The 26,046-nt window shown below is 35.2% G+C and overlaps 1 protein-coding gene across 1 annotated transcript in view; it reads left to right on the forward strand.

Moving 5' to 3' along the window:
• The window catches only part of LOC148942404 (salivary peroxidase/catechol oxidase-like), a 112,305-nt gene that overhangs the window by 55,441 nt on the left and 30,818 nt on the right, over nucleotides 1–26,046 (forward strand). The window contains exons 9-10 of the mRNA XM_089102888.1: nucleotides 12,111–12,289; nucleotides 22,241–22,415. Of these exons, the coding sequence (XP_088959014.1) occupies nucleotides 12,111–12,289; nucleotides 22,241–22,415 (354 nt within the window). The remainder of the gene's footprint in view (nucleotides 1–12,110; nucleotides 12,290–22,240; nucleotides 22,416–26,046) is intronic.

Consider the following 26,046-nt stretch of genomic DNA (forward strand, 5'->3'; position numbering starts at 1 on the left):
AAAGTAAAAATATTTTCAACAGCTTGGGTGAACAGAAGGTCCAAATATTTGTACGAAAATACTACAACAAAGTAATCTTAAATTCGGCATACTTTCCTTAGTCTGCTCTTTTTAAAATGTTCATGAGAAGGAACCTCGTAAGAACCATAAAATTTAGATAGCCAATTTACAGCTCTATTCTGAAGTTTTTGTACTCTTTTGAAACAAGTTACAAAATTACTTGCCCACATAGAGCATCCGTAGCTAATATATGGGTAAAATATAGAAAAATAAATCATTTCCAGGATCTTTTTTTGGACTAGATTTTTAATTCTTCGCATCACCCCAAGGCCTCTGCTTAATTTTTAAGCTATTGCACTTGAATGGTTTTTCCACGACAGGTTTTCATCAATTAAAAGCCCCAAATACTTCGTTGTTGCTACTCTCTTTATCACATTTTCATGAACCGTGATATGGTCATTTCCAGCACTAGAAGAAAGTCTAGAAAATATCATAAAAAAGGTTTTAGAAAAGTTTAGGGTTAACATATTTTGCTGAGAAAAAGTTAGAAATTCAGAAACTGCATTATGAATTTTATTATATAAAACATCAAATGAAGGCACTGCCAGAAAGAGCAAAGTGTCATCTGCAAACAGGATGACACCATCCTCTGACAGGTAGTGTTTCACTCGATCAATGAAAATAATGAAAAGTAGAGGTCCCAAGATTGAGCCTTGTGGGACCCCACACTCTACTTTCTTTTTTGAAGATAAAAATGACCCATTCTGAACTATCTGATACCGATTGTGTAGATACGATGAAAACCACTCCAGACTTGAACCCTTCACCCCAATCAAGTCAAGAGCTTGAATAAGCTCTGAGTGGTCCACCGTATCGAACGCTTTTTTCATATCCAAAAACACAGCTGCGGGTATGAGACCAGCTTCAAATGCATCACTAATCCAATCAACCAATTTCAGAACTGCTATATCCGTAGATAGCCCTTTTCTGAACCCAAATTGATTTTCCATTAGAATTTTATTCTTTTCAATATAATAGCTTAACTGGGCATGTACCACTTTCTCATTTAACTTAGAGAAAAATGGGAGAATAGATATAGGTCTTCGATTCGATGGGTCATCTTTTTTCCCTCCTTTATGAAGAGGAACCACTCTTGCAATCTTTAGTGCTTCCGGGAAGACTCCAAGATCTAGAGAAAGGTTGATGAGGTGCGTCAATACAGGTAACACCCTCGTTTTTGCGGCCTTTATGAGTTTCAGGGAAAACTCGTCCATCCCACCAGAGCTTGGCTTCATCGTAACCAATAATCATGCCACTTCCCGTTACGAATATCTTGCAAACTCAAAGGAATTCTGACTTACAGGCTGTCTTTCAATGACTGATCCAAAACTCGCAGATGTGTGTAGTTTAGCCCGCGCTTGATTGCAAAGTCTTTTTCCTTCATTTGCAAAATAACCACACAGAAATTCAGATATGTCTTGAGAATCAGTAAGACGACCTCCTGCTGTCTCCACGACTCTCACCTCCTCCTTACTATGAAATTTACCCAAAAGTTTATTTATTGTTTTCCATGTATTTTTCATATTCCCTTGATTTTCATGAAATTCATTTCGGAAATAAAGTTTCTGAGCATTTCGTTTTACTGAATTTAAAATATTCCGAAATCTCTTGAATTTTATAAAACTATCATCTTAATGATCCTTTAAATAATTCACATAAAGTTTGCTTTTCTGCTTTATTGAAACTAGAATAGCTTTTGATATCCATGGTTTCTTATTAAAATTTCTATTAGGGTTTATTCTTCGCAAGGGACATGTTTCATTCATTACATTCGTCACTATCTCACTGAATAGGTCATATGCAGTATTTGGACACTTTTCCTTTATTACACGCGAGAAAATTGTTTCATCCATCATATTTGCATAACTCTTTAGGTTTTTATTATTCATTTCACGGTAAAACGAAGTCCTTTCATTTCGTTTATTTTCCTTTGACTGATTTAGCTTTATTTTACTTATTAAAAGAAGGTGATCCGAGCCGTCGGACACGATCACATCTGCTTGGGATCTTTCAAGCAATCCACCATTAACGAAAAAATTATCAATTAAAGATGCCGAGAGATGCGAAATCCGAGTTGGAATAGTCACAAGAGGAAAACTATCATGTCACACCATCATATTAACAAAATCTAAGCTATTCGCTCTTTTTAGTAAATCTATATTAAAATTTCCAATCATAAATTTGTTTTTATTTTCATTATTAATTATATCTAACAATAGTTAAAATTCTTCAAAAAAAACTAATATAACATGATGGATTTTTGTAAATCAATCCCAGAATCAACTTCCTTTCCTCTTTATTTCTTATTTCAGTGAAAAGTGTTTCGATCCTACCTTCAAGCCACAGGTGAAGGTCATCCCTAACCCAATATTGGGTACCTTCACTAGTCAAAAGGCCTAGACCGCCCCGATCCATGGTTGTCCGTTCTCTTCGCTCGCAAATATATCCTGGGAAAGAAAAATCCCATGGCAGTGACTTGCTAGAAACAAATGTCTCACAAAAGGCCTAAATACACGGTTTCTTATCTAGTGAACTTAAAATCTCACATAAAGAAGAATATGCCGTTCTTAGACCTTGACAATTCCAGAAAACGATCGCTCTTTCTGCACTCACAGGACTTGAATACTCATAAAGATTATTCGGATTCACATAATTACTAGGACGACAATTCAACGAAAAATTATCTATGCATTCATCATCCCCCGCAAGTGTGTCACGAGCTTGGCTTCCAAGAATAAACCGGTCTTTTTCAAATTCATTCAAAGGGTCATAATAAATATTCGCACTCATTGAAGAGGGTGATTACCTTTACGACAAAAAAGCACTGATAGGCAGAAAGAAGAAGGGAAAAAAAAACGAAAGGAACGGAAAATTTGGCTAGAAAATAAAAAAAGGAAAACAAGCATACAAGTAATTCAACAACACAATTTACACAACACAAAATTATATGGTCAGATTTGGCAGACGAACCACTTCAGCCATAGCTCGAATTTTACGGATCTCTCCCACTGAGTTTTTTCCAAAAATTGTCCCGTTATTTGACCAAACATTTCTGTTTCCAAGCTTACTCTTAGCCAAGTCAAGAGTCTGTTTCTTTTTTGATGTTAGGTACTCGGTGACAAAATTCCCGACCGAGCAAGCTTTGACTTACATGCAAACACTTTTCTTGCAATTTCAGCAGATTTGAACGTAACCAACACAGGCAAAGGACGCTTTTTTGCATTTACAATGGTGTCCGAATCAGTATAATTTGCTCGAAATTTAAATACAGAAACTATTGCGGTCGAAGAAAAATCAGAAATTTGCATTTTATCTGTAATCACATTCAATACCCACTCAGAGATGGGAAGACCCCCACTGTGGTCAACACCATGAAATACGAGCTGATTCAGTCGTTTTTCCTGCTCTATATCATCAAGACGTGCTTCAAGCTGTTCAACCCTATTTTCCAGGGCTAGGTTTGCGTTTTGAAGAGCCCGCAGTTTGTTTTCAATCTCATCAAACTTAGCCGAATACTGAACGAGTATAGAGTCGTGAAACTGAGAAACGATAGTGTAAGCTTCATCTTTAATGTTAAAAAGTTGGGCGAGTCTATTCAATGGTGCTTACAAACTAATATACCATTTTGCAGAGCTAGATATTCAAGTCCATAGATGTTTCAAATAAACAGTCTTTATTTATATCAAAGCCATAAATACTTATCACGTACAATGCATACGTTCGACTGACTCTATCTAAGGGTTAAACACAAATATAAACTTGTCTTTCTACAGGTTTATCAATATGTTCTAGGAATCCTTTGACCTTTCACAACACTGGTCAAACCCACATTCAAAGAAATCTCTTGGGTTCCGTGACAAACAAAGCTGTGTTGCAACAAAAATATTGGCAGCTAGACTAATCTATTAACTCAATTTAAATCAGGAAGAAACTTTACAATCCACCCCCCTCTTAAAGAGAACCAAAGTTCTTGCTATTTCCCTTCAGATTTTTGAGTTATTTAAAAAAAAGGTTTTTAGAGTATCTTTTACATCACTTAAATCCCGACTCTAGCAAAAAAATTAAGATTTTTAAACTATGCTTAAAAGTTCTGGTATTACGGCGCAGAATATCCATGAAACAAACATAAAATTAGGACACAAAAAAATAAAAGAACAAACAGCAAATACTAAATTAGGGTGTGCACTTAAAAACATTCACTGAAAATAAAAGTGTTCTGTTTTGACGGGGAATCACTTCGGCAGGATAAGTCTTTAAACTGTGCTTCCCTTCTCGGCCACAAAACTGGCAATGTTGACACTGTTTATAAGTGAAAGCCTTTTTGTTCACTAGGTGCGCAGTCGCCTACAATTGTCCCTACACGTAAACATATACAAATATACTTATCAATAAATCTTATTGCGTTTTAATGTAGCGAAAGCCTATCTTTGCGAGAAAAAAAGAAAAATTAGAAATGAGGATTGGACATAATTCCAATTTTCATTATAAAATCTGCTATAAAATTAAACATAATTTTTATTATGACTACTCTCCTTATTGAGAGAAAAATCTTGGTAACAGCAGCAATGTTATCCATATATATATATAATTTCCATTAACTAAATTAATGCACTATTTTTAGGGGATATTAAAAAAAATGACATTGAATGTTTAGAAAAATATTTATAGACACGGCTTAAACTTAAAATATTTTAAGATCTGAATTTTGGTTACTTCATAAGTATGTATTTATATTAGTCATTTTCAATCCCTGCTGAAAGATTCTAAAATGGAGGGATTGATCCTTTTTTTTTTTGGCACAACTCCGCTCGGCAAAGCCGAACGAGCATCATCCATAGACTTGCATATAGGCCCAGGGTTAGACTCTACGTCTCCGTCGTCCACTAGGCATCTCACCCAGCAGCTGTCGGGTAATGCCGATAAGTCCACGTCCGCTATGATATAATGCAATGTTCCCCACAATGCCCGTTTTTTCGATAACCCCACCCTACGACAATACAACAACCAGTCCAACAGACTAGAAGAGTAAGCATCCAAAGCTCGAGCGGACGCAGTACACGTTTTTTTCCGTCATCTGGTTAACTATCGACGATGAAGGTTGTTGCAGGAAAAAACCCGATGCAGCTAATAACCCATGTGAGTTAGCGGTTTTAGCTAACTTCTCTTTAATCCTGCGTATAGCTGCTTTCCGTTTTGCAACACGCTGCTTCCTCTCCTCTTCAGACATCGAAGGGACTGTCTCTTTAGGTTTCTTTGATGGTGTCTTCCCCTTGGTTGGCGCAAGTCCTGTCGCTCCTATCCGACCCGTCTCAGCCGTTTTACGCCCGCTACTAGGGCGCGTGTTGGTACGAAAGTAATCCTGCAACACATATCTCGTGTTCGTCAATCCCCACCAACTCCTCAAACTCGCCTTTGTAAAAAATAGAATATCTATTAAAAACAGGAATGTTGTATTCCAATTTCTCATCATCACACACTTCTTTACGTAATATATATTTACATATACATGCAACTTCCAAGGCCCCGTCTATCGCCCCGTCCCTGTATTCCTTTAACCGTTCCACATAAAACCGAGCTACGTCCCCCGGATTAGCAGATCTCATTGCACTTCGCGGAACGAACTGCTGGGCACCTCTGTACCTGGCCCACTTACCATCACGTGAGGCTAATTCTGTAGATGCCTCTTCAACACAGGTACACTTTGTGTGGTATCTCATAGAAATGTCCAGCACTTTCAAATTTTCACCAGGCATCTCATCCCTATCTTTTCGTATTAATGATACTCTATCTTCTCCCATGTTGCTGTTAATGCTAATATACTTAGTTTCAGATTGAGGGTTTTCTTTTTCTGTACCAGTCATAGCCCTCTGTCTGGACTGGCTATTTAGTTTTCCGATACTTGTTCAGAGTCTGGGTCTTTTCTATACCAGCATTCGGAACTATCGTGGTTTCGGTTACCGCAAACGTAGCGTGCCTTTCTCTGGGGGAGGCGGAACCTATTTTCAACTGACACGGCAGCCGAAAAAAACTCATCCGCCGGTTTTGTCACAATTTCAATTTTTTCATACTTGGTCGCAATTTTAAAAGCATCTTCTAGGTTATCTATTTGATCCTCTTGTTCCATCAGTACCCTTTTAAAAGTTATGCGTGCCCCTTCCCTAAAAGTGTTTAGTGCCAATGGTTGAACTGCCGGGTTTCTTAGCCCATCCCAATAGCCCATTGAATTCGCGTAAGACTTAGCGGCTCTTTCAACTCGTTTTAAGAACTGATATACTGTTTCATCAGGAAATTGTTTAAATCCCACAAGATCTTGTAAGATTTGCCCGGGGCTGCGTTGAGGAACAAAAGCCTCCAACAGATTTTTCCGTAATGTATCAAGTGTTAAATTCCCCTTATTTAAATCACCAAAAAAAATAGAAAATTCCCCTTTCATTAGCTTGCCTGCTGTGGCAACCACTTGCTTTTCCGACCACGTTAAGGTATCTTGAATTCTTTTCAATTGACTAATAAATTAATTTATCTGTGAGACTTCTGTTAATGGTGTTATTAAGGAACCTAAATCTGTTGTTGCTCTGATTGAAAGGTTATCACCTGACGGTGGAGTATTTGTTGGATGCGGTTGCTGTGAATTTTTACTTTGGGGGTTAGATGAAATTTGTAGATAATGGGCCATTGCCGCTGTTTCCCAGAGACTTATGTTAGAATAAAACTTAGTGACTATTTCTACGTCATAATCATCGCTACTTGGATCAAAGGTAGGGGGTATTTCTATGTTTCGTAATTCTTGCTGTGCAAGGAAGGCTTTCGCTTTTACTTCATCAAAATTATCATTTTCAGGATTTAATTCTGGGATATTCATGGTTAAAAAAACTAAAAATTGATACAAGAAAATAGCTAGCCTATGCACTCCAAACTTTTTCCTATGCGCACAAAACTTTAGGGCTCAAACTTACTCTTTATGTTTTTCACTGGATGCAGATCCCTCCAAGGTTTCTTCTTTGATGGCTGGAGATTTCACGACAGGAGATGTGCGTAGATTGGTAGGCTTCGGTCACCTTCGGTTTGATAAAACTGCGGCGGTTGAGAAACATTTAGAAGTTGAGACGACCCTGTGTAACAATATGTCTGGCCAGTATCTTGTTTATTTCTGGCGTCTGTTTGGAAGAAATGGCATCGGACTGGCTCTGCTGTGGATGGACTGGGCTCGAAAAATTACCCCACACCTGACACCATGTTGTAAGCTTTATCTTTAATGTTAAAGAGTTGGGCGAGTCCATTCAATGGTGCTTACAAACTAATATACCATTTTGCAGAGCTAGATATTCAAGTCCATAGATGTTTCAAATAAACAGTCTTTATTTATATCAAAGCCATAAATACTTATCACGTACAATGCATACGTTCGACTGACTCTATCTAAGGGTTAAACACGCAAATATAAACTTGTCTTTTTACAGGTTTATCAATATGTTCTAGGAATCCTTTCACCTTTCACAACACTGGTCAAACCCACATTCAAAGAAATCTCTTGGGTTCCGTGACAAACAAAGCTGTGTTGCAACAAAAATATTGGCAGCTAGACTAATCTATTAACTCAATTTAAATCAGGAAGATACTTTACAATAGAGTTAACCATATCCACACTATTTGACATTCCAACTTTTTTGCAAACTTCTTTTTCAATATCATTACAGATACTGGATTTAAGTGTGTCCAAGTCCGATAAAAACAGAGTTTACTGAATCCACAGATGTATTTGGTAAACTGGAACCAGTGATCTCAAGATGCTTATGAGGAAAATCATCTAATTCCGCAAAAGCGTTCGCAACGCCTAATTAATTTTTCTTCTTAGCCTCCTTTGAAATGCTAACAAAGTTCGAAAGCTGTGAGGCTGTTGTTGTCACGATTTCATGGCTTCCGTAACAAAATACAACGTAAGATATTTTATTGTTCTTGGCCTTAATTATGTCCAACACTCGGCAGGGCCATGGTGGATAACTTCTGAATTTTGCTAGAACAACAGCATTCTTTTCGAACTGAACCATTGAAATGTATTATCAAATAGACAAAAAAACTACACTTAACTTTGAATAGGTAGGTCAACCTGAGCTTACGAATCACCTTATGATCGGTTCATCCGTCCAAATATCCCAAAATTGTATCCAATTTCATTCAATATCAAGTTCATTATTCATTAATTATGTCCAACAAATCATATCCAATTTCATTCAATAGGTCACTGCGCTTTTGTAGGTAACAGGTTTTAGATAATGTAATACAAATCACACACAGGTCCTTTCGCTTTGAACGATGAATGATATATTCATAAATTAATAAATTTTTAGGGGGTTCGCCCCTAGTCAATACCTTGCTCTTTAAGCTAAAGTTCGAATTCTTTTCCAATTCCTTAAAAATGACCACTTAATCACAATCAGTTGAAAAACTTGTTTTTTTTATATTTAATTTCTGATTTTTTTCTTTAATAATGCTGGGAAATCCGGCGCCCCCTTCATAGAAATGTCCCTTCCCCCAAGAAAACTTCCTTCATGGAAAGATCCTCCCATATAACCCCCGACCCCCCTCCCCACCTACCAGAAAAAATCTCCCCTGAAAGCGTCTGTATACGTCGTCCCCAATAACCGATACTAAATGTTAACATTGGGTAAAGTTCATTACTTTCATCCCTCCCCCCGGAGACTTTGGGGGATTAAGTCATCCTAAAAGAAATTGTTATTGTATTTTTGACTATTCTGAACAAAATGGCGATCTGAAAATTTTTATCGGGTGACTTTGGGGAAAAAATGAGCGTGGGAGGGGGCCTAGTTGCCCTCCAATTTTTTGGTCAATTAAAAAGGGCAGTAGGACTTTTAATTTCCGTTCGAATGAGCCCCCCACGATATTCTAGGACCACTGGGTCGATACCTCTGGGAAAAAAATAAATAAAAATAAACACGCATCCGTGATCTTTCTTCTGGCAAAAAATGCAAAATCCCACATTTTTGTAGATAGGTGCTTGAAAACTCTACAGTAGGGTTCTCTGATACGCTGAATATGATGGTGTGATTTTCATTAAGGTTATATAGCTTTTAGGGTGTCTTTCCCCCGTTTTTTTAAAAATCAGCCAAATTCTCTCAGGCGTAAGACTTAACTTGATGAAACTTATATATTTGAAATCAGCATTAAAATCTAATTCTTTTGATGTATCTATTGGTATAAAAATTCCGTTTTTTAGAGTTTCGGTTACCATTGAGCCGGGTCGCTCCTTACTTACAGTTCGTTACCACGAACTGTTTGAAAACTTTATGATTATCTGAAAAAATCGGATTGGTTGTAATTAGCTTTAGCTAAATCTCGCTATTAGTAAAATCTTTTAATGAATGGGGGGGGGCAGCTTAAGCAAGTTGGTACCTTGAAATTAAAAAGCTGCTACCCAGTATTTTTATCCAAAGTAGCGCTAAGGATCTGATTCTAGCGAGAAATAGAATTTTTAGTCTCTGTGATGAAAGGGTCCAAAGTGGGGCCTTTGGTTCTTACTCCTCAGTATCCCCTATGGTTGTCCTCTACCAAAGCCTCGTCTTCAATATTTTTCAAGTGTTCGTGCAAATCACCAATTTTTTTTTTTATTTTTTTTTTTATTAGGTGAAGGTACAGAACTTAATGAGTAGATTTTCCAAAGTCTACTATCTTGCCTCCTTTTTCACCCCATTTTTGTCAAGCATTAAATAAAAAAAAACAAGTTTTTTTTAACTGAAAGTAAGGAGCGACGTAAAAACTTAAAACGAACAGGAATTATTCCATATATGAAAGGGGCTGTCCCCTCCTCAACGCCTCGCTCTGTACGCTAAAGTTTGACTCTGTCTCGCAAATGTATTTTCTAAAACAATAAAAACTTTAGCGTAAAGAGCGAGGCGTTGAGGAGGGGACAGCCCCTTTCATAAACGGAATAATTTCTGTTCATTTTAAGTTTTAATGTCGCTCCTTACTTTCAGTTAAAAAAAAACTTGTTTTTTTATTTAATTTCTGAACATTTTTGAATTATTGCAACTTTGATTTTGGGTCACCGTATATGAATAATTAAAACAAAATTTCCATATTAGTTTAACTTTTTTTTTTTGCTAAATGATTTTCTCGAAATTTTGTTCTGACGTAACTTACGAATTAACTTACGTAACGAACTTCTATATTTTTATGTTTTTATTACGTATATTAGTGAGTTCGCCCCCTAGTCAGTACCTCGCTCTTTACGCTAAAGTTCGAATTTTGTTCGAATCACAAACCCCTGAATAACAAAGACCGGTTTATTAGAATAGATAGCTCTTTTGAAAGTACTAAAAAAAACTGTAGCATAAAGAGCGAGGTATTGACTAGGGGGCGAACCCCTCTCATATACGTAGTAATTTTTGTTCGTTTTAAATTTTAATGTTGTTCCTTACTTTCAGTTGAAAAAAACTTGTTTTTTTTAGTTAATTTCTGATCGTTTTTTAAATAATGCTGGGAAATCCAACGCCCTCTTCATAGAAATATCCCTTCCCCCAAAGAAACTTCCTCCATGGGAAGATCCTCCCCCTTAGCCCCCTCCTCTGACCCCTCCCCCCACCAAAAAAAATCCCTCCTGAAAACTTCTGTATACTTCCCCTTAACCAATACTACGTGTAAACAATGGGTAAAGTTCATAACTTGCAGCCCTTCCCCTAGGAACTGTGGGGAATTAAGTCATCCTCAAAGGCATATTTATTAGATTTTCGACTATGCTGAACAAAATGACTGTTTCAAAATTTTGATTGGGTGACTTCGGGAAAATAATGAGCGTGGGAGGGAGCCAAGTTGCCCTCCAATTTTTTTGGGGACTTAAAATGGGAACTAGAACTTTTAATTTACGTTCGAATGAGCCCTCTCATGATATTCTAGGACTACTGGATCGATACGATTACCCTTGGGAAAAAACAAAAATAAACACGCATCCGTGATCCTTCTTCTGGCAAAAAATACAAAATTCCACATTTTTGCAGCTTGAAACTTCTACAATAGGGTTCTCTGATACGCTGAATCTGATGGTGTGATTTTCATTAAAGCTCTACAACTTTTAGGGGTTGTTTCCCCCTTTTTTTGCAAATAAGGCAAATTTTCTCAGGCACTTAACTTTTGATGGGTAAGACTAAACTTGATGAAATTGATAAATTTGAAATCAATATAAGAACCTGATTCTTTTGATGTATCTATTGATATCAAAAATCCGTTTTTTAGAGTTTCGGTGACTACTGAGCCGGGTCGCTCCTTACTTACAGTTTGTTAGCACGAATTGTTCGATAGGTACTAAGTTTTGTCACTCTAATATGCCTTTACTTGGTTTTGGATGTGGGAAAATGGGGAAACCTAGTTTATACTAGGTCAAATCTTGGGAACTATATCTGACTGCTCCATTGCTCCATTGAATTCACTCTGTCTAAATTAGCCTACATCCTAACATTTCCTACTTTTCTCTAAAGATTTTGCACAGATCTTGAAAATACTTTCCAGGTCTATTTTTGGATTTTGACTACGTGGTGACAGAAAGTGTCACCTACCTAGCGTAAACTTTTCCGAGCTAGAAGAAAGCCCCTCTTCCTTAGGCACATCAAAGTGTATGGGTAACTTATATGAGTGGGAACTGGCGCTAGTGTCGTCAAAAAAGTTATCAACGCCATCTAGCATTTGGTAACAGTTGGTATTTATCTGGTGTAATAACAAGAATAATTAAAATAATTGGTAAAATTAGGGTATTAATAAGTGTCTGATGTCAACTCCTGACCAAAAAACGATTACAAAGCTTGAAAAAATTCCAATTGTCGCCAAACGTTAGATGGCATTGATAGTTTTGTTGTCGAAACTAGCGTCAGTTTCCGCATTTTGCTTTGTCTTATCAAAATCAGCTTTTTTAGCTTAAAGAGGTCGCAGAAGAAGTTTATTGAATAAGAATAAGTATTTAAGTATTAAGTATTTAAGAATAAGTATTAAGTATAAGAATAAGTATTTAATTTAATAGGTATAATTTGCATCCATTTTTGTTGCAGGCCTTGCCGCAATGCATACAATATGGATGAGGGAGCATAATCGCATTTCTAATCGCCTCTTCGAATTGAATCCACATTGGAGCGATGAGAGACTTTATCATGAAGCCAGACGTATCGTGGCCGCAGAAATGCAGCAGATTACTTATAATGAATGGCTGCCACTCATTGTCGGTGATAAGGTACTTTTATATTTAGAACGTTAAATGCACTTTTAAGGTACGTTAAAAGGTTGTTGCATTTGGAACCTTTTAAAGAAGGCTATACTAATAATTTAGGTATTTTCGAAGACCATCCTGCGTTTTTATGACGTACAAATAACAGTTCAATAGGGACAAATCCTTTTATTTGAATGTGAAACAACAAAAAAGTCTCTGGCTATTTCGGTCACATATACAGTGGGTATCATCAGCAGATAAACAGAAATAATACAAATGAAACACCGGAATTTATACAGAACAACAAATGAATTACACATTTATTAATTATTAATTCTATTAATGATTAAAATATTTAATTATTATTAATTATATAAATAAATTATTAATTTATTAATTATTAATTACGGAAACTTGGAAATCCGCTTGGTAACCGCTTTGTAGAAGATAAGAGCGTTAAACAATATGTAATAAATTTGTTTTTTTTTTGTATAAATGTCGATATTTTATTTGTATTATTTTAGTTTATCTGCTGATCACGGTCACTGTATTTGTGACCAAAATATCTAGAGATTTTTTGGTCATTTCAGTGTCAAATAAAAGGATTTGTCCCTATTTAATTGTTATTTGTACGCTAATAATATAAAATACAATATAGTCCGCTAATTAATAGCATAATACTAATAATTTAGTTATTAATATTTAGTATTATACTTATAACATTAGTAGAATTAGTATATTACAGTAATATTTCACTTAAATATGAATTTTATACTAATGATATAACTGATATACTATAACTGATATATAATAAATTATATTCTGATTTCGTTTTATTATAACCCCTCGAAAGTTTATTCCAAGAAATTCAGAATATAAATTTTCCTTAGGCCTCCATGAGACATATGTGTCACAGGTCACTTCTTGAATCAAATAAAATAAATATTCAAAGAACGCATCCGGGACTCTGCAATTTTAAAAACAAAAAAAGTGACAAATATTTCAAACTAATATATACTCTCAATTTCCTCTGGTTAATTCAGGTAAATGAGATCTCAGAAACTTGCGTGATAACAAAATCAAAATGAGCCTCAAATTGAGAAAATGAGCCTCAAGGCTCATTTTTGAGCCTTGAGCCATTTTTGAGGCTAAAAAAATTTATCCTCAATGAGCCTCGCTGTTCTACGTTCTTAATTATACAGATCACAATTGAAGTACCGATGACCTTAAAATCAAAATATTTTTGGCCCTATGGGCCTGTCAAAGGTCTAATCTCACCTGTGAACCGTGATTTTAAAATTTTTCTTTAGGTTGCGTCAAAATTATGAAGTTTTTAGGACAGTATAACATTTTAGTTAGTGTAGACACGTTTAACCGCGAAAATATCTAAACGACACTAGTTAGTTGAGTTTGTTAGTGCCTTTTCTCGGTATTGAAAAAAATTGAAGCTTCAACCAAGGATTCCCAAAAACAGTTCCACCAGTGAGTACCGTCAAAGATTTCTATATCTTCAGGAAACTTGTGTCAATGTTTTTTGGTGTTTTTTCTTGATTTTCACACATATTTTTTTTCAATTTTACCGACGATACTATCAAAACCTGCATAATGTTTAGAATTGAAAACAAAATTTTTCTAGATTTTAAAGATGTAACAGGGTGTGTTTTGGGTCCACTTAACCAATCTAAACTTGATTTAAATAAAGTATTTTTATTTTAATAAAAAAGTGCCAAGTATTTCAAACTAATATACAACCATAATGTAATACCTCAATGCATAACACCTAATAACTCAATATTGTAACACCTCAATGCTATAACACCTAAAATACACCTCAAACTAATAAAAACCCGTATAATGTTTAAAATTGAAATCCCTTCTAGCTTTTAAAGATGTATGAGTGTGTTTGAGTTTCCACTTAACCAATAGAAACATTTGCACTGACCTTGGCTCTTAAATGGAACATAAAAGATTAGATTAAAAGATTAGATTACATAAAAGATTAAGATTAGATAAGATTATAATAAGAACTGTAATTCTAAAAGATTAGATTACATAAAAGATTAAGATTATATAAGATTATGATAAGAACTGTAATTAAGACAACAGGAATTTATCTTCAAAGACTTTGTGGTTCAAAGACTGATCCGTCTAATTGGAGGCCGATTTCAATACTGCCCCTATTTGCTAAGCTGTATGAAAAAGTGATGCATCGATGACTTTATAACCATCGTACTACTTACGGTTTTCTTAATGATACCCGGTTTGGATTCAGGAAAAACCACTCTGCAATACATGCAGTCCAGCACCTACCAGAACTTATTAATGGTGCTCTCAAAAAAAGTGTACTGGTACTTTCAGTATTTATGTTCTTACTTTTATAACTTTAATAAATCAAATAATATTATCAGTTGGATTAACAAATATCAGCATAAGTATATTAAACTGACAATGCTCATTCCATTTGCATTTCTTTCAGTAAAGTGCAAATTATGTTCTGGCCTTGGGAAGGCATAGGTGTTTTGAGCCCTACTCATATAAATTTCTGCTCGTTTTGAGTTTGACTCGGTTATTTATTGTTATTTTGTTTCGTTTTGGGTTTCATTTACTTATCGATGCTGATTTGTGGTAGTTTCACGCTTGGTAGATTATATGGTTTTATTTTTGCTCGTTTTTGCTTTAATGGAGTTTTTTACTTTTCTTTGAAAAACTTATTTTGTGGAAAAAGTTTTTTAATTAATTTCTGTTCGTTGTATAATGACATAGTCTTTTCAGAGAAAAAGAAAATTATAGTTTAATTTTTTTTAAGACTTCATAGTTTGGCCTGCTATTGGTATACAGGAGAAAATTTATCAGCAATTTTTAACACCATGCACCCTTTTAATAATCTGGACACAAATAGTTGTGTTTAATTTAGTTTCATACCTCCTCTAATTGACCTGAAATGGTAAACTTGATACTATTTGCAAAAAAACTGTTTGCTTTCTCTGATAGCTTGCCTACACTTACGCTATTTTGATTTGGTTAAATTTTAAGAGCAGTAGTAGCCCCGAAAGTTTTAATAAAATACCCTCAGTCGTTCTTGGGATACTGCTGAGATGCCGTATTGAGAATTAGCATTAACACAGTGCATTTTGATTTAATCTTAACTTACAACCTTTGCCCTGGGGACTCTGGGGAGTTTGTCATCCTTAAAAACATAATTTCTGGAACTTTCAACTACGTTGAACAAAATGGTGGGCGTGAGAGGGGGGGTCAACTACTCTACACTCACTTTCGACTAATAAAAAGGGCCACTTCAATTTCCAAACAAACTCATTTGTTTGTGGTCTTTATAGTCATGCCGCCGAAGAGAATTACATGTATCATAAATCTCATCAAACAGTAGTTTAGTTTAGTGTTTAATTTAGTTTCATACCTCCTCTAGTTAACCTGAAATAGTAAACTTGATACTATTTGCAAAAATATCTGTTTGCTTTCTTTGATAGCTTGCCTACACTTACGCTATTTTGATTTGGTTAAATTTTAAGAGCAGCAGTAGCCCCGAACGTTTTAATGTAATACCCTCAGTCGTTCTTGTGATACTGCTGAGATGCCTTATTGAGAATTAGTATTAAAACAGTGCATTTTGATTTAATCTTAACGTACAACCTTTGCCCTTGGGACTCTGGGGGGTTTGTCATCCTTAAAATACATGATTTCCGGAACTTTCATCTACGTTGAACAAAATGACTATCTCTAAACTTTGATTGAATGTGTTTGGGGAAATGGTGGGTGTGAAAGGGGGGACAACTACTCTACACTCACTTTCGACTAATAAAAAGGGTCATTTCAATTTTCAAACAAATGAGCCCTTTTTGAAATTTTTACAACAACTTTCTATATAAACCTTATATGCCCCCAGGGCATAACTTAATACCCTTGAACTGAGGGCTCTGAGAGGGATATCATTTTAAAAGACCTAATTTCCAGAACTTTCGACTACGTTGAACAAAATGTATATCTCAAAATTTTGATTGGATATGTTTGGGGAAATGGGGAGCGTGAGAGGGGGGTTAGTTGCCCTTCAATCCCTTTTGACTATTAAAAGGGCACTAGTCCTTTCAATTTTCAATTGAAGAACCCTTTTTGATGTTTTTACAACATTGCTTTCTATAAAAACCTTACATGCTCCCAGGTCATAACTTTCAACCCTTGCCCTGAGGGTTGTTGGGGGGGATGGGTTTTCATCCTTAAAGTCCTAATTTCCAAAACTTTCGTCTCTTAAAAAGGGCTCTAGTCCTTTGAATTTTCAATTGAATGAGCCCTTTTTCAAGTTTCTACGACACAAATTTCAATAAAAACCTTATGTGCCCCCAGGGCATAACTTATAACCGTTACCCTGAAGACTGTGGGGGGAGTGTCCTGCTCAAAGGTATAATTTCCCGAACTTTAAACTGCGCGGAACAAAATGGCTATCTCAAAATTTTGATTGGATGTGTTTGGGGAGATGGTGGGCATGGAAGGGGTGTTAGTTGCCTTCCAATCACTTTCCACTATTAAAAAGGGCACTGGCCATTTCAATTGCCAATCGAATGAGCCCTTTTTGAATTTTCTACGACAATGCAATCTAAAAAAAACTGATATATCCCTAGGGCATAAATCACAACCCTTGTCCTGAGGGCTGTGGGGGAGTGTCCTCAACAAAAACATATTTTCTATCTGGAAATCAACAACGCTGAACAAAATGGCTATCTAAAAATTTTGATTGGATGTGTTTGGAGAAAAGGCAGGCGAGATAAGGGGATTGGTTGCCCTCAAATCACTTTTGACTGTTAAAAAGGGCACTAGACCTTTGAATTTCCAATCAAATGAGCCTTTTTTCAAGTTTCTACGACAAAGATTTCAATAAAAACGTATATGTACCCCAGGGTATAATTTATAACCCTTACCCTGAAGACGGGGGGGTGTCCTGCTCAAAGGTATAATTTCTTGAACTTTAAACTACGTGGAACAAAATGACTATCTCAAAATTTTGATTGGATGTGTTTGGGGAAATGGTGGGTGTGGAAGGGGTATTAGTTGCCTTCCAATCACTTTCGACTATAATAAAGGGCACTAGCCATATCAATTTCTAACCAAATGAGCCCTATTTGGAGTTTCTACGATAACGCGTTCTATAAAAACCTTATATGCCACCAGGGCATAACTTACAACCCTTTCCCTGAGGGATGTGAGGGGGATGTCTCCCTCCAAAGCCTAATTTAAATAACTTAAAACTACGTTGAATAAAATGGCTATCTCAAAAGTTTGATTGGATGTGTTTGGGAAAAAGGTGAGCGTGAGAAGGGGGATAGTTGCTCTCCAATCACTTTCGACTATTAAAAAGGGCACTAGTCCTTTGAATTTCCAATCGAAAGAGCCTTTTTTGAAGTTTCTACGACAACGCCTTCAATAAAAACCTTATATGCCCCAAGGGCATAATTTACAACCCTTATCCTGAGAGTTGTGGGGGATTGTCCTCCTCAGAGACATATTTTCTATCTGGAAATCAACTACGCTGGACAAAATGGCTATCTCAAAATTTTGATTGGTATGGGTTAGGGGGAATGAGGGGCGTAGGGGGGGGGCTAGTTGTCCTCCAATCACTTTCGACTATTCAAAAGGGCACTATCCCTTTGAATTTCCAGTCGAATGAGCCTTTTTTGAAGTTTCTACGATAATGCGTTCTATAAAAACCTTATATGCCCCCAGGGCATAACTTAAAACCCTTGCCCTGAGGGTAGTGGGGGAGTGTCCTCCTCAAAAACATATTTTCTATCTGGAAATCAACAACGCTGAACAAAATGGCTATCTAAAAATTTTGATTGGATGTGTTTGGAGAAAAGGCAGGCGAGATAGGGGGATTGGTTGCCCTCAAATCACTTTTGACTATTAAAAAGGGCACTAGACCTTTGAATTTCCAATCGAATGAGCCTTTTTTCAAGTTTCTACGACAAAGATTTTAATAAAAACGAATATGACCCCAGGGCATAACTTATAACCCTTACCCTGAAGACTGTGGGGGGAGTGTCCTGCTCAAAGGTAAAATTTCTTGAACTTTAAACTGCGTGGAACAAAATGGCTATCTCAAAATTTTGATTGGATGTGTTTGGGGAAATGGTGGGTGTGGAAGCGGTATTAGTTGCCTTCCAATTACTTTCGACTATAATAAAGGGCACTAGCCACATCAATTTCTAACCGAATGAGCCCTATTTGGAGTTTCTACGATAACGCGTTCTATAAAAACCTTATATGCCATCAGGGCATAACTTAAAACCCTTGCCCTGAGGGTAGTGGGGGAGTGTCCTCCTCAAAAACATATTTTCTATCTGGAAATCAACTACGATGAACAAATAAGGCTGTCTCAAAATTTTTATTGGATGTGTTTGGGGGAATAATAAGTATGGGGGGGGGGGGTTGCCCTCCGATCACTTTCGACTATTCAAAAGGGCACTAGCCCTTTGAATTTCCAATTGAATGGGTCTTTTTTGAAGTTTCTACGACAACTCGTTCTATAAAAACCTTATATGCCCCCAGGGCATAACTTACAACCCTTGCCCTGAGGGTTGGGGGGGAGTGTCCTTCTCAAAAACATAATTTCTGTCTGGAAGTCAACTACGTTGAACAAAATGGTCATCTCAAGATTTTGTTTGGATATGTTTGGGGGAATGATGGGCATGGGGGGGGGCTAGTTGCCCTCCAATCACTTTCGACTATTCAAAAGGGTACTTGTCCTTTGAATTTCCAATCGAATGAGCCTGTTTTGAAGTTTGTACGACAACGCATTCTATAAAAACCTTGTCTGCCCCCCAGGGCATAACTTGTCATCCGTACTCTGAGGGTTGTGGTGTAGTGTCCTCTTCAAAACACACATATTTTAGATTGAAATCGACTACGCAGAACAAAATGGATATCTCGAAATTTTGAGCGGATGTGTGTGGGGGAATGATGGGCGTGGGGGGGTGGGGGGCTAGTTGTCCTCCAATCACTTTCGAATATTAAAAAGGTCCCTAGAACTCTCGATTTCCAATCGAAAGAGCCCCTTTTGAAATTTCTACGACGACCTCTTCCGTATGAAGTGCCCTGCTCTAAAGTAGAACATATTTTCTATCTGGAAATTAACTACGCTGAACAAAATGGCTATCTCAAAATTTTGATTGGATGTGTCTGGGGGAATAATGGACGTGGGGGGGCTAGTTGCCCTCCAATCAATTTCGACTGTTAAAAAGGGATCTAGTCCTTTAAATTTCCAATCGAATGAGTCTTTTTTGAAGTTTCTATGACAACGCGTTCTATAAAAACCTTATATGCCCCCAGGGCATAACTTAAAACCCTTGCCCTGAGGGTTGGGGGGAGTGTCCTTCTCAAAAATATAATTTCTATCTGGAAATCAACTACGCTATAAGACAAATAAAATTGAACAAGCTTTAAGAAAAAACGACATTAAAATCATTTCAAGCCTAAAAACAGTTAAAACTGAAAAGAATCAAACAAGTTTGTTTTGATCAAATAAAGAAAAGCTTAAAGAAACTTAAAACTGAATAAAATCAAACAAACTTGTTTTGAACAAATCAAGACAAGCTTTAAAAACAAGCTTAAAAACACTTAAAACTGAATAAAATCAAAAAGCTTGTTTTGATGACATCAAGTCAAGCTCAAAAACAAGATCCAAAACAGACAACTGAACAAAATCAAACAAGTTTGCTTTGATCAAATCAAGACAAGCTTAAAAACAAGCTTAAAAATACTTAAAACTGAATAATATCAAACAGGCTTGTTTTGATGAAATCAAGAACTAAAACTGAATAAAATTAAGCAAGCTTGTTTTGATAACATCAAGTCAAGCTCAAAAACTAGATTAGAACATTTTAACTCAATAAAATCAAAGAAGCTTGTTTTAATAAAAATCAAGACAAGCTTAAAATCAAGCTTAAAACACTTAAAACTGAATAAAATCAGGCAAGCTGGTTTTGATACAATCAAGAAAAACTTAAAAACAAGATTAAAAACACAAACTGAATAAAATCAGGCAAGCTGGTTTTGACACAATCAAGACAAGCTTAAAAACAAGATTAAAAACACAAACTGAATAAAATCAAACATACTAGTGTTGATACAATCAAGACAAGCTTAAAAACCACTTAAAAACACTTAAAACTGAACAAAATCAAACAAGCTTCTTTTTATCAAATCAAGACAAGCTTAAAAATAAGCTTAAAAACACCTAAAACTGAACAAAATCAAGCAAGCTTGTTTTGATCAAATCAAGAAAAGCTTAAAAAAAAGCTTAAAACACTTACAACTGAAAAAAATCAAACAAGCTTGTGTTGATTAAATTAAGACAAGCTTAGAAACCGCTTAAAAACACTTAAAACTGAATAAAATCAAACAAGCTTGATTTGATAACATCAAGTCAAGCCAAAAAACAAGATTAAAAACACTTAAGACGGAATAAACTGAAACAAGCTTGTTTTGATCAAATCAAGAGCTAAAACTGAATAAAATCAAACAAACTTGTTTTGATAACATCAAGTTCAGCTCAAAATCAAGATTAAAATACTTAAACTGAATAAAATCAAGCAAACTCGTTTTGATAAAATCAAGACAAGTTTAAAACCAAGCTTAAAACACTTAAAACTGAATAAAATCAAGCAAGCATGTTTAGATACAATCAAAACAAGCTTTTCAAAACAAAAACAAGATTAATAACACAAACTGAAAAAGATCAAACATACTTGTGTTGATAAAAATCAGGACAAGCTGAAAACCGCTTAAAATTACTTAAACCTGAACAAACTCAAACAATCTTGTTTTAATCAAATCAAGACAAGCTTAAAAACAAGCTTAAGAACACTTAAAACTGAATAAAGGATATTTTAATTGACAGAATGAATACCTTTGTGTAAAATTGACACTCTGTTGGATCAGCCCAAAAAAGTAACTAGTTAAAATACAAAAAAAGGTCATTGAAAATGTACAAAGGGAGGAAAACAAGCGACAATGTTCAAAACATAGTATACGCCGGTACACGGCGTAGAAGAGGAAAATGAGGAAAAGAGGAAAATGAGAAGAGGAAAACTGTTGTTTTGTTTCATTATTTTTTTTTCTATAATGTAGGGGACACAAGCTTTTTCGTATTTGGAAGTAAAGCAGAGAATGCAGGACAAGATTGGTAAGGGCGAATAAACAACCCAGGGCAAGTAAAATCTTAGCGGGGAATGTCTTTTGGAGAAAATATTGTCCATTCAAGGGTTTGGCATTGTATTTCTTGAAAAAACGAGGCAAAATGTAATTCTGTCACACTTGAACGTTTCTAATCCAGATTTTTTAAGAGAAAATAGTATAAAGATTTACTTTCTTTGAAAATTATTCATAGGGGTGTTTTTTAGAGGGTTCAATTTTGTTTGACTATTTCTGAAAGATACCAGGGTGTCAAGCTCGGCACGTATATTCAAGATGGGGACAGGCAAAGGATAAATCTGTAAATACTATGAAGGAGGACGACAAACTCATTTAGGAGCTTAAGAAGGGGGATAGACAAATTAGCTAGTGGATAATATTTTGAACATTGGCATCTCACTTTAAATTAGAAGAAATTGTGACTCCAAGTAATTTCAATGATAAAGCAGAAATTTTTGGACGGATAGGATTAAAAGAAAGGGATCAGGGATTTAAAATAAAAATTGACAATATCATAAATCTAGAAGAGTTTACTTTCATCTTTAAGTCCGAGGCATCATGTGTAATGTCACTGATGAAACTCTGTCGTTAAATGCCTTAGCGGGGCTATTGCTCAAAGTTAAAAAAAGGAGGGACCTGTGATAATAACTTGGGGTATTCTATTTTGAACTAGTTGATAGTTGAAATAGTTATTCAAATATTAGATTATTCATTTGGTTTGAAGATCGCAAAACATGACTGTTATTTTCTGTAAAATATCTTGGGTGTGTATTTCAGGTCATGGATGTGTTTGGTTTGAAGCTTGTAAGACGCGGGTATTATTACGGATACAATAATACAGTCAACCCAACCTCAGCCAATGCTTTTGGAGCTGCTGCTTTTAGATTTGGTCATAGTTTAGTTCCAAGTCATTTAATTCGATGTGACAAATGGCACAACCAGCTAAAAATAAGTAAGCAAATTGAATTATTTTAGCGGTATTTTTTTTGTATCGTTACTCCTATGCTAAAATATCTGTCAATTTTTCATCCTCGGTCCTATTATATGGACCCCTTTTTTTAATTTTCAAATGTAGACGGTGATCCGCGTGGCGCAAGTGACTATCTACTCATTCATTAGTATTTTGGAGGCTAAAGGACATGGTCATCCAAGGCCTTATCCAGGAATTTTATTCCGTGGGGGGGGGTATTTTTTCGGGGGATGGGTTGTAAAAAACAGCTTTAAAAAAGCATCAAAATGTGTTTTGCTGTATTTTTATTACATTTTTACGAGTCAAACAAACATTTTGAGGGGGGGAGGGGTCCACCCCCCCCCCCGAGATACGGCCTTGTGACCATCAGCAAACGTCTTTTTAATCCTAATTTTAATGTGTTTTACCCTAATCAGCGTTTTACATTGTTTTTGGGTGGATCTGAATCACAACAGTTTGAATTGAATAAAATTTATTTTCCTAACCGAAACTTGCTTAAGAACGACATTGATTAACTTTTAATATAAAATAAAAAGGTCACTGGTCAAGGTCAAACTAAAAAGGTTTCTGGCCTCGTTTACAGGTCTTTTATAAAGCTTAACAAATGTAATATGGAACTCAAATAAGAGCTTTAAGACTATATTTGTAATCCACAAGGGATTGGAAAATTTGTGCTCTGGGGGTGAGCGTAATTTGCTATGGTTCAGGGGAGGCAGTAACCCCCCCCCCCCCTTGCAGATCTCAGTATGCCCCCTTCCCCAGCTGAAATTTAGCGTCTTCAGAATTTTCTAAAACTGAGATAGGCCTGCAAAATTCAAGTATCCACAGAAAGAGGTCACTTTTCTTTAGTATTAATTAAAAAAAAACTTTCCGAAAAATAAGTTTTTCGGAGAAAAGTAAAGGCCATTTTAAACTTAAATTCAGCAGATGAAAATACCTTTTAATATTAACTCAAAACGACCAGAAATCACTACTAAAGAACAAATGAAACCCAAAACGAAAAGAAATTAAATAAACAGTCATAGCAAAAAAACATACAACAGGTACTAATATAAATGAATAAATAAATCTTAAAACGAGTAAAAATTAAATTGAATATGCAAATCAAGCTTGAATCGAATAAAAATAGTAAAAAATTTAGTAGCAATTTAGTAAAAATTTAGTAAAAAAATAGTAACAATTTTGAGATAGCCATTTTGTAAAAATGGCTATCTTATCATTTTGTAACATTGGATCCGTATGGCCTTTACTATAGGCAACGCTATAGCGTTGCCTCTGATATCTTTACCTTTGTGGTACTACATGGCTCATTTTTCGTTTTTCATCGTCATTTTTGCTTGACTTGGGAAAATTGGCTTTAAGTCATCATTCTCAATGATTTATTGGTAGACTTTTTCCCCCTCCATTTCATTCTCAGGTAAGTCATTGCCAATATTTCAATTCCCTCTAAATGGTAAAACATGAAATCGCGAAGAAAAACGAGGACAATTAACAGCCAGTGAAAAAACCAAAAAACTATGCAAATATTATATGCAAATATATAAGACTTCCGCTTGACCGTCCTCAGTGCAGAATAAAACTGATAAAAATATAAAAACCAAACCTTAAAATAAAAATTTAAAGGTTTTTTTTTAAAATAAAACCTTTATTTTCTTTTATAGTAAAGTTTTAAGTTCGATAGTTAATAGTAAAGTTTAAAGTTTGATAACCTATAAATGGCTATAGGTTATCAAAGTGTCATGTGGTACTCCTTGAAGATGGACTACTGAATTGAAGAAAGACTCAATGAAACTCTTTGATTATCTTGTTCCTAAGCCGCGTTTGAATTTGCATCTCTCGACACGACAACAGAATTTACTATTGTATATGATTTTCTGTCGGCAGAACCATTTTTGGTTCTGCCAAAAATGTTCGACTGAACCATTTTTGGTAATTGATTAATAATGTGCTTGTGCCCGCCCATTTTCAGTTTCTTCTAGAAATGTTTTCATGAATGGTGCCTGATAAAAGCAAGCTTATTCAGAACATCTTATCTTTGCGAAAAAACAATTTCAGAGAATTGAAAGTGAAACAATCATCTTGTGATTACTCATCATCAATCACTTTGTGATCTTGTGATTACTTTTCAGATTTAGTTTTACGTTCATTTGATAAATAATGCTGAATGAAATGAACTAACAATTTTATAAATTGATTTTCTAAGAAATCTAGCAATACTGTCTGCCAACATGCATCACCATCATCACCAATATTTTCTAGGCATATCTAATAACCGACATTTTTATATATACTTTTTGGCACATGTCAACTTTTCGTTGCTTTTGGCGACAGAAAAAAGTCCTTTGTTTTCCTTGTCAACATAGAAGTCATACGTTCAAGCAGAAAATTCAAATGGGAGGGTAATTTGATAAAATTATAAATATAAAATAAAAGTTTTAATAAAAATGAAATAAAAATAATATTATAAATTTGAAAAACTTTACAATAGTAAAGTTTTTCTTTACTATTGATATCGATATAAAATAAGGTAATTTATGGACTTATATTCCAAAATAGACGAGCAGAAATTTAAAGGGAAGCAGTTTATAGTAAAGACAGAAAGTCAATCTTCCTCCCACAGAGACAAAAATTAAAAAAAGAAAAAGTCGGTGCAATATTTTTTAAATAGAATACTTTTTTGCACAAAGAAATGTTTTTTAAACTTTTTTTGAGAAACGTGTTTACACCATTTCCCCTATTTGTGAAGAGTTAATTAAAAAGCCCACTCAAAAAGATGAATTTTCAAGCCCGTAAATTTTCAGTAATTTTTAGATGGATTTTTCCTCCACAATTTTGATTTTTCGTCAATATTATAATGAAAATACCAAAAAAGTTTTATTTCAAAATTTGAACCAACACGCCTGTACCAACATTTTAAATCACTCTTTAGGTAACACATCAGGCTTTTTCGATTATTCATAGAATTATTCTCTCCGGGACTAAAGATTTGTCGATAGACTAGGTTAGTTAAATGCAGTTAGGAGTATTCTTTTTTTGAGCAACTCCAAAATGTATTCCCAGCTATTTTTAATTTTGACATTTTTTTTCTGCTTCTTTGCCTATGTTGCTTTCAAAGACTCAATGTATTTTTAATCGGGGAATTAAAATAGGAAATAAAAATTAGTTTGTGTCTCTTCAAAATTTTTGTATATTCAGTGACTTCAAATTATTAGTAAGACAGTAAAAACTAATAAAAATTAATGTAAAAAAAGTATCTTGAATGTTATTTAAATTCATAAAGTACCAAAAACCGCGAAATTGTTTGATTAGTTTATTAGAATTTGATACAGCATAAAAAATGGGGTGCTTACCAATGGGGTGCCTGGCCCAGGTGCCAATCTCCTGATTCTCTGCCTTCAGCGGGGATTACAATGTGTGGTGTAGAGCAAATAATCCGATGCATCCCGTATGAAACATACAATATATGTATCTAGAAAAAGTAGGAAAAACAAGGGAATAAGTTTTTAATGAAAAAGACCTCTTAATGCAGTTATGTGGTTTTTTGCTAGTAGGGGGTGCCAAGTTCAAGACAAGAAACCTGGGTGAAAAATCAGCAGGCAACAACCTAATTATC

This window comes from Artemia sp. Qi Xiang Cuo, chromosome 17 (assembly GCF_049724085.1).
Source record: "Artemia sp. Qi Xiang Cuo chromosome 17, ASM4972408v1, whole genome shotgun sequence".
In the NCBI taxonomy this organism is placed as follows: Eukaryota; Metazoa; Arthropoda; class Branchiopoda; order Anostraca; family Artemiidae; genus Artemia; species Artemia sp. Qi Xiang Cuo.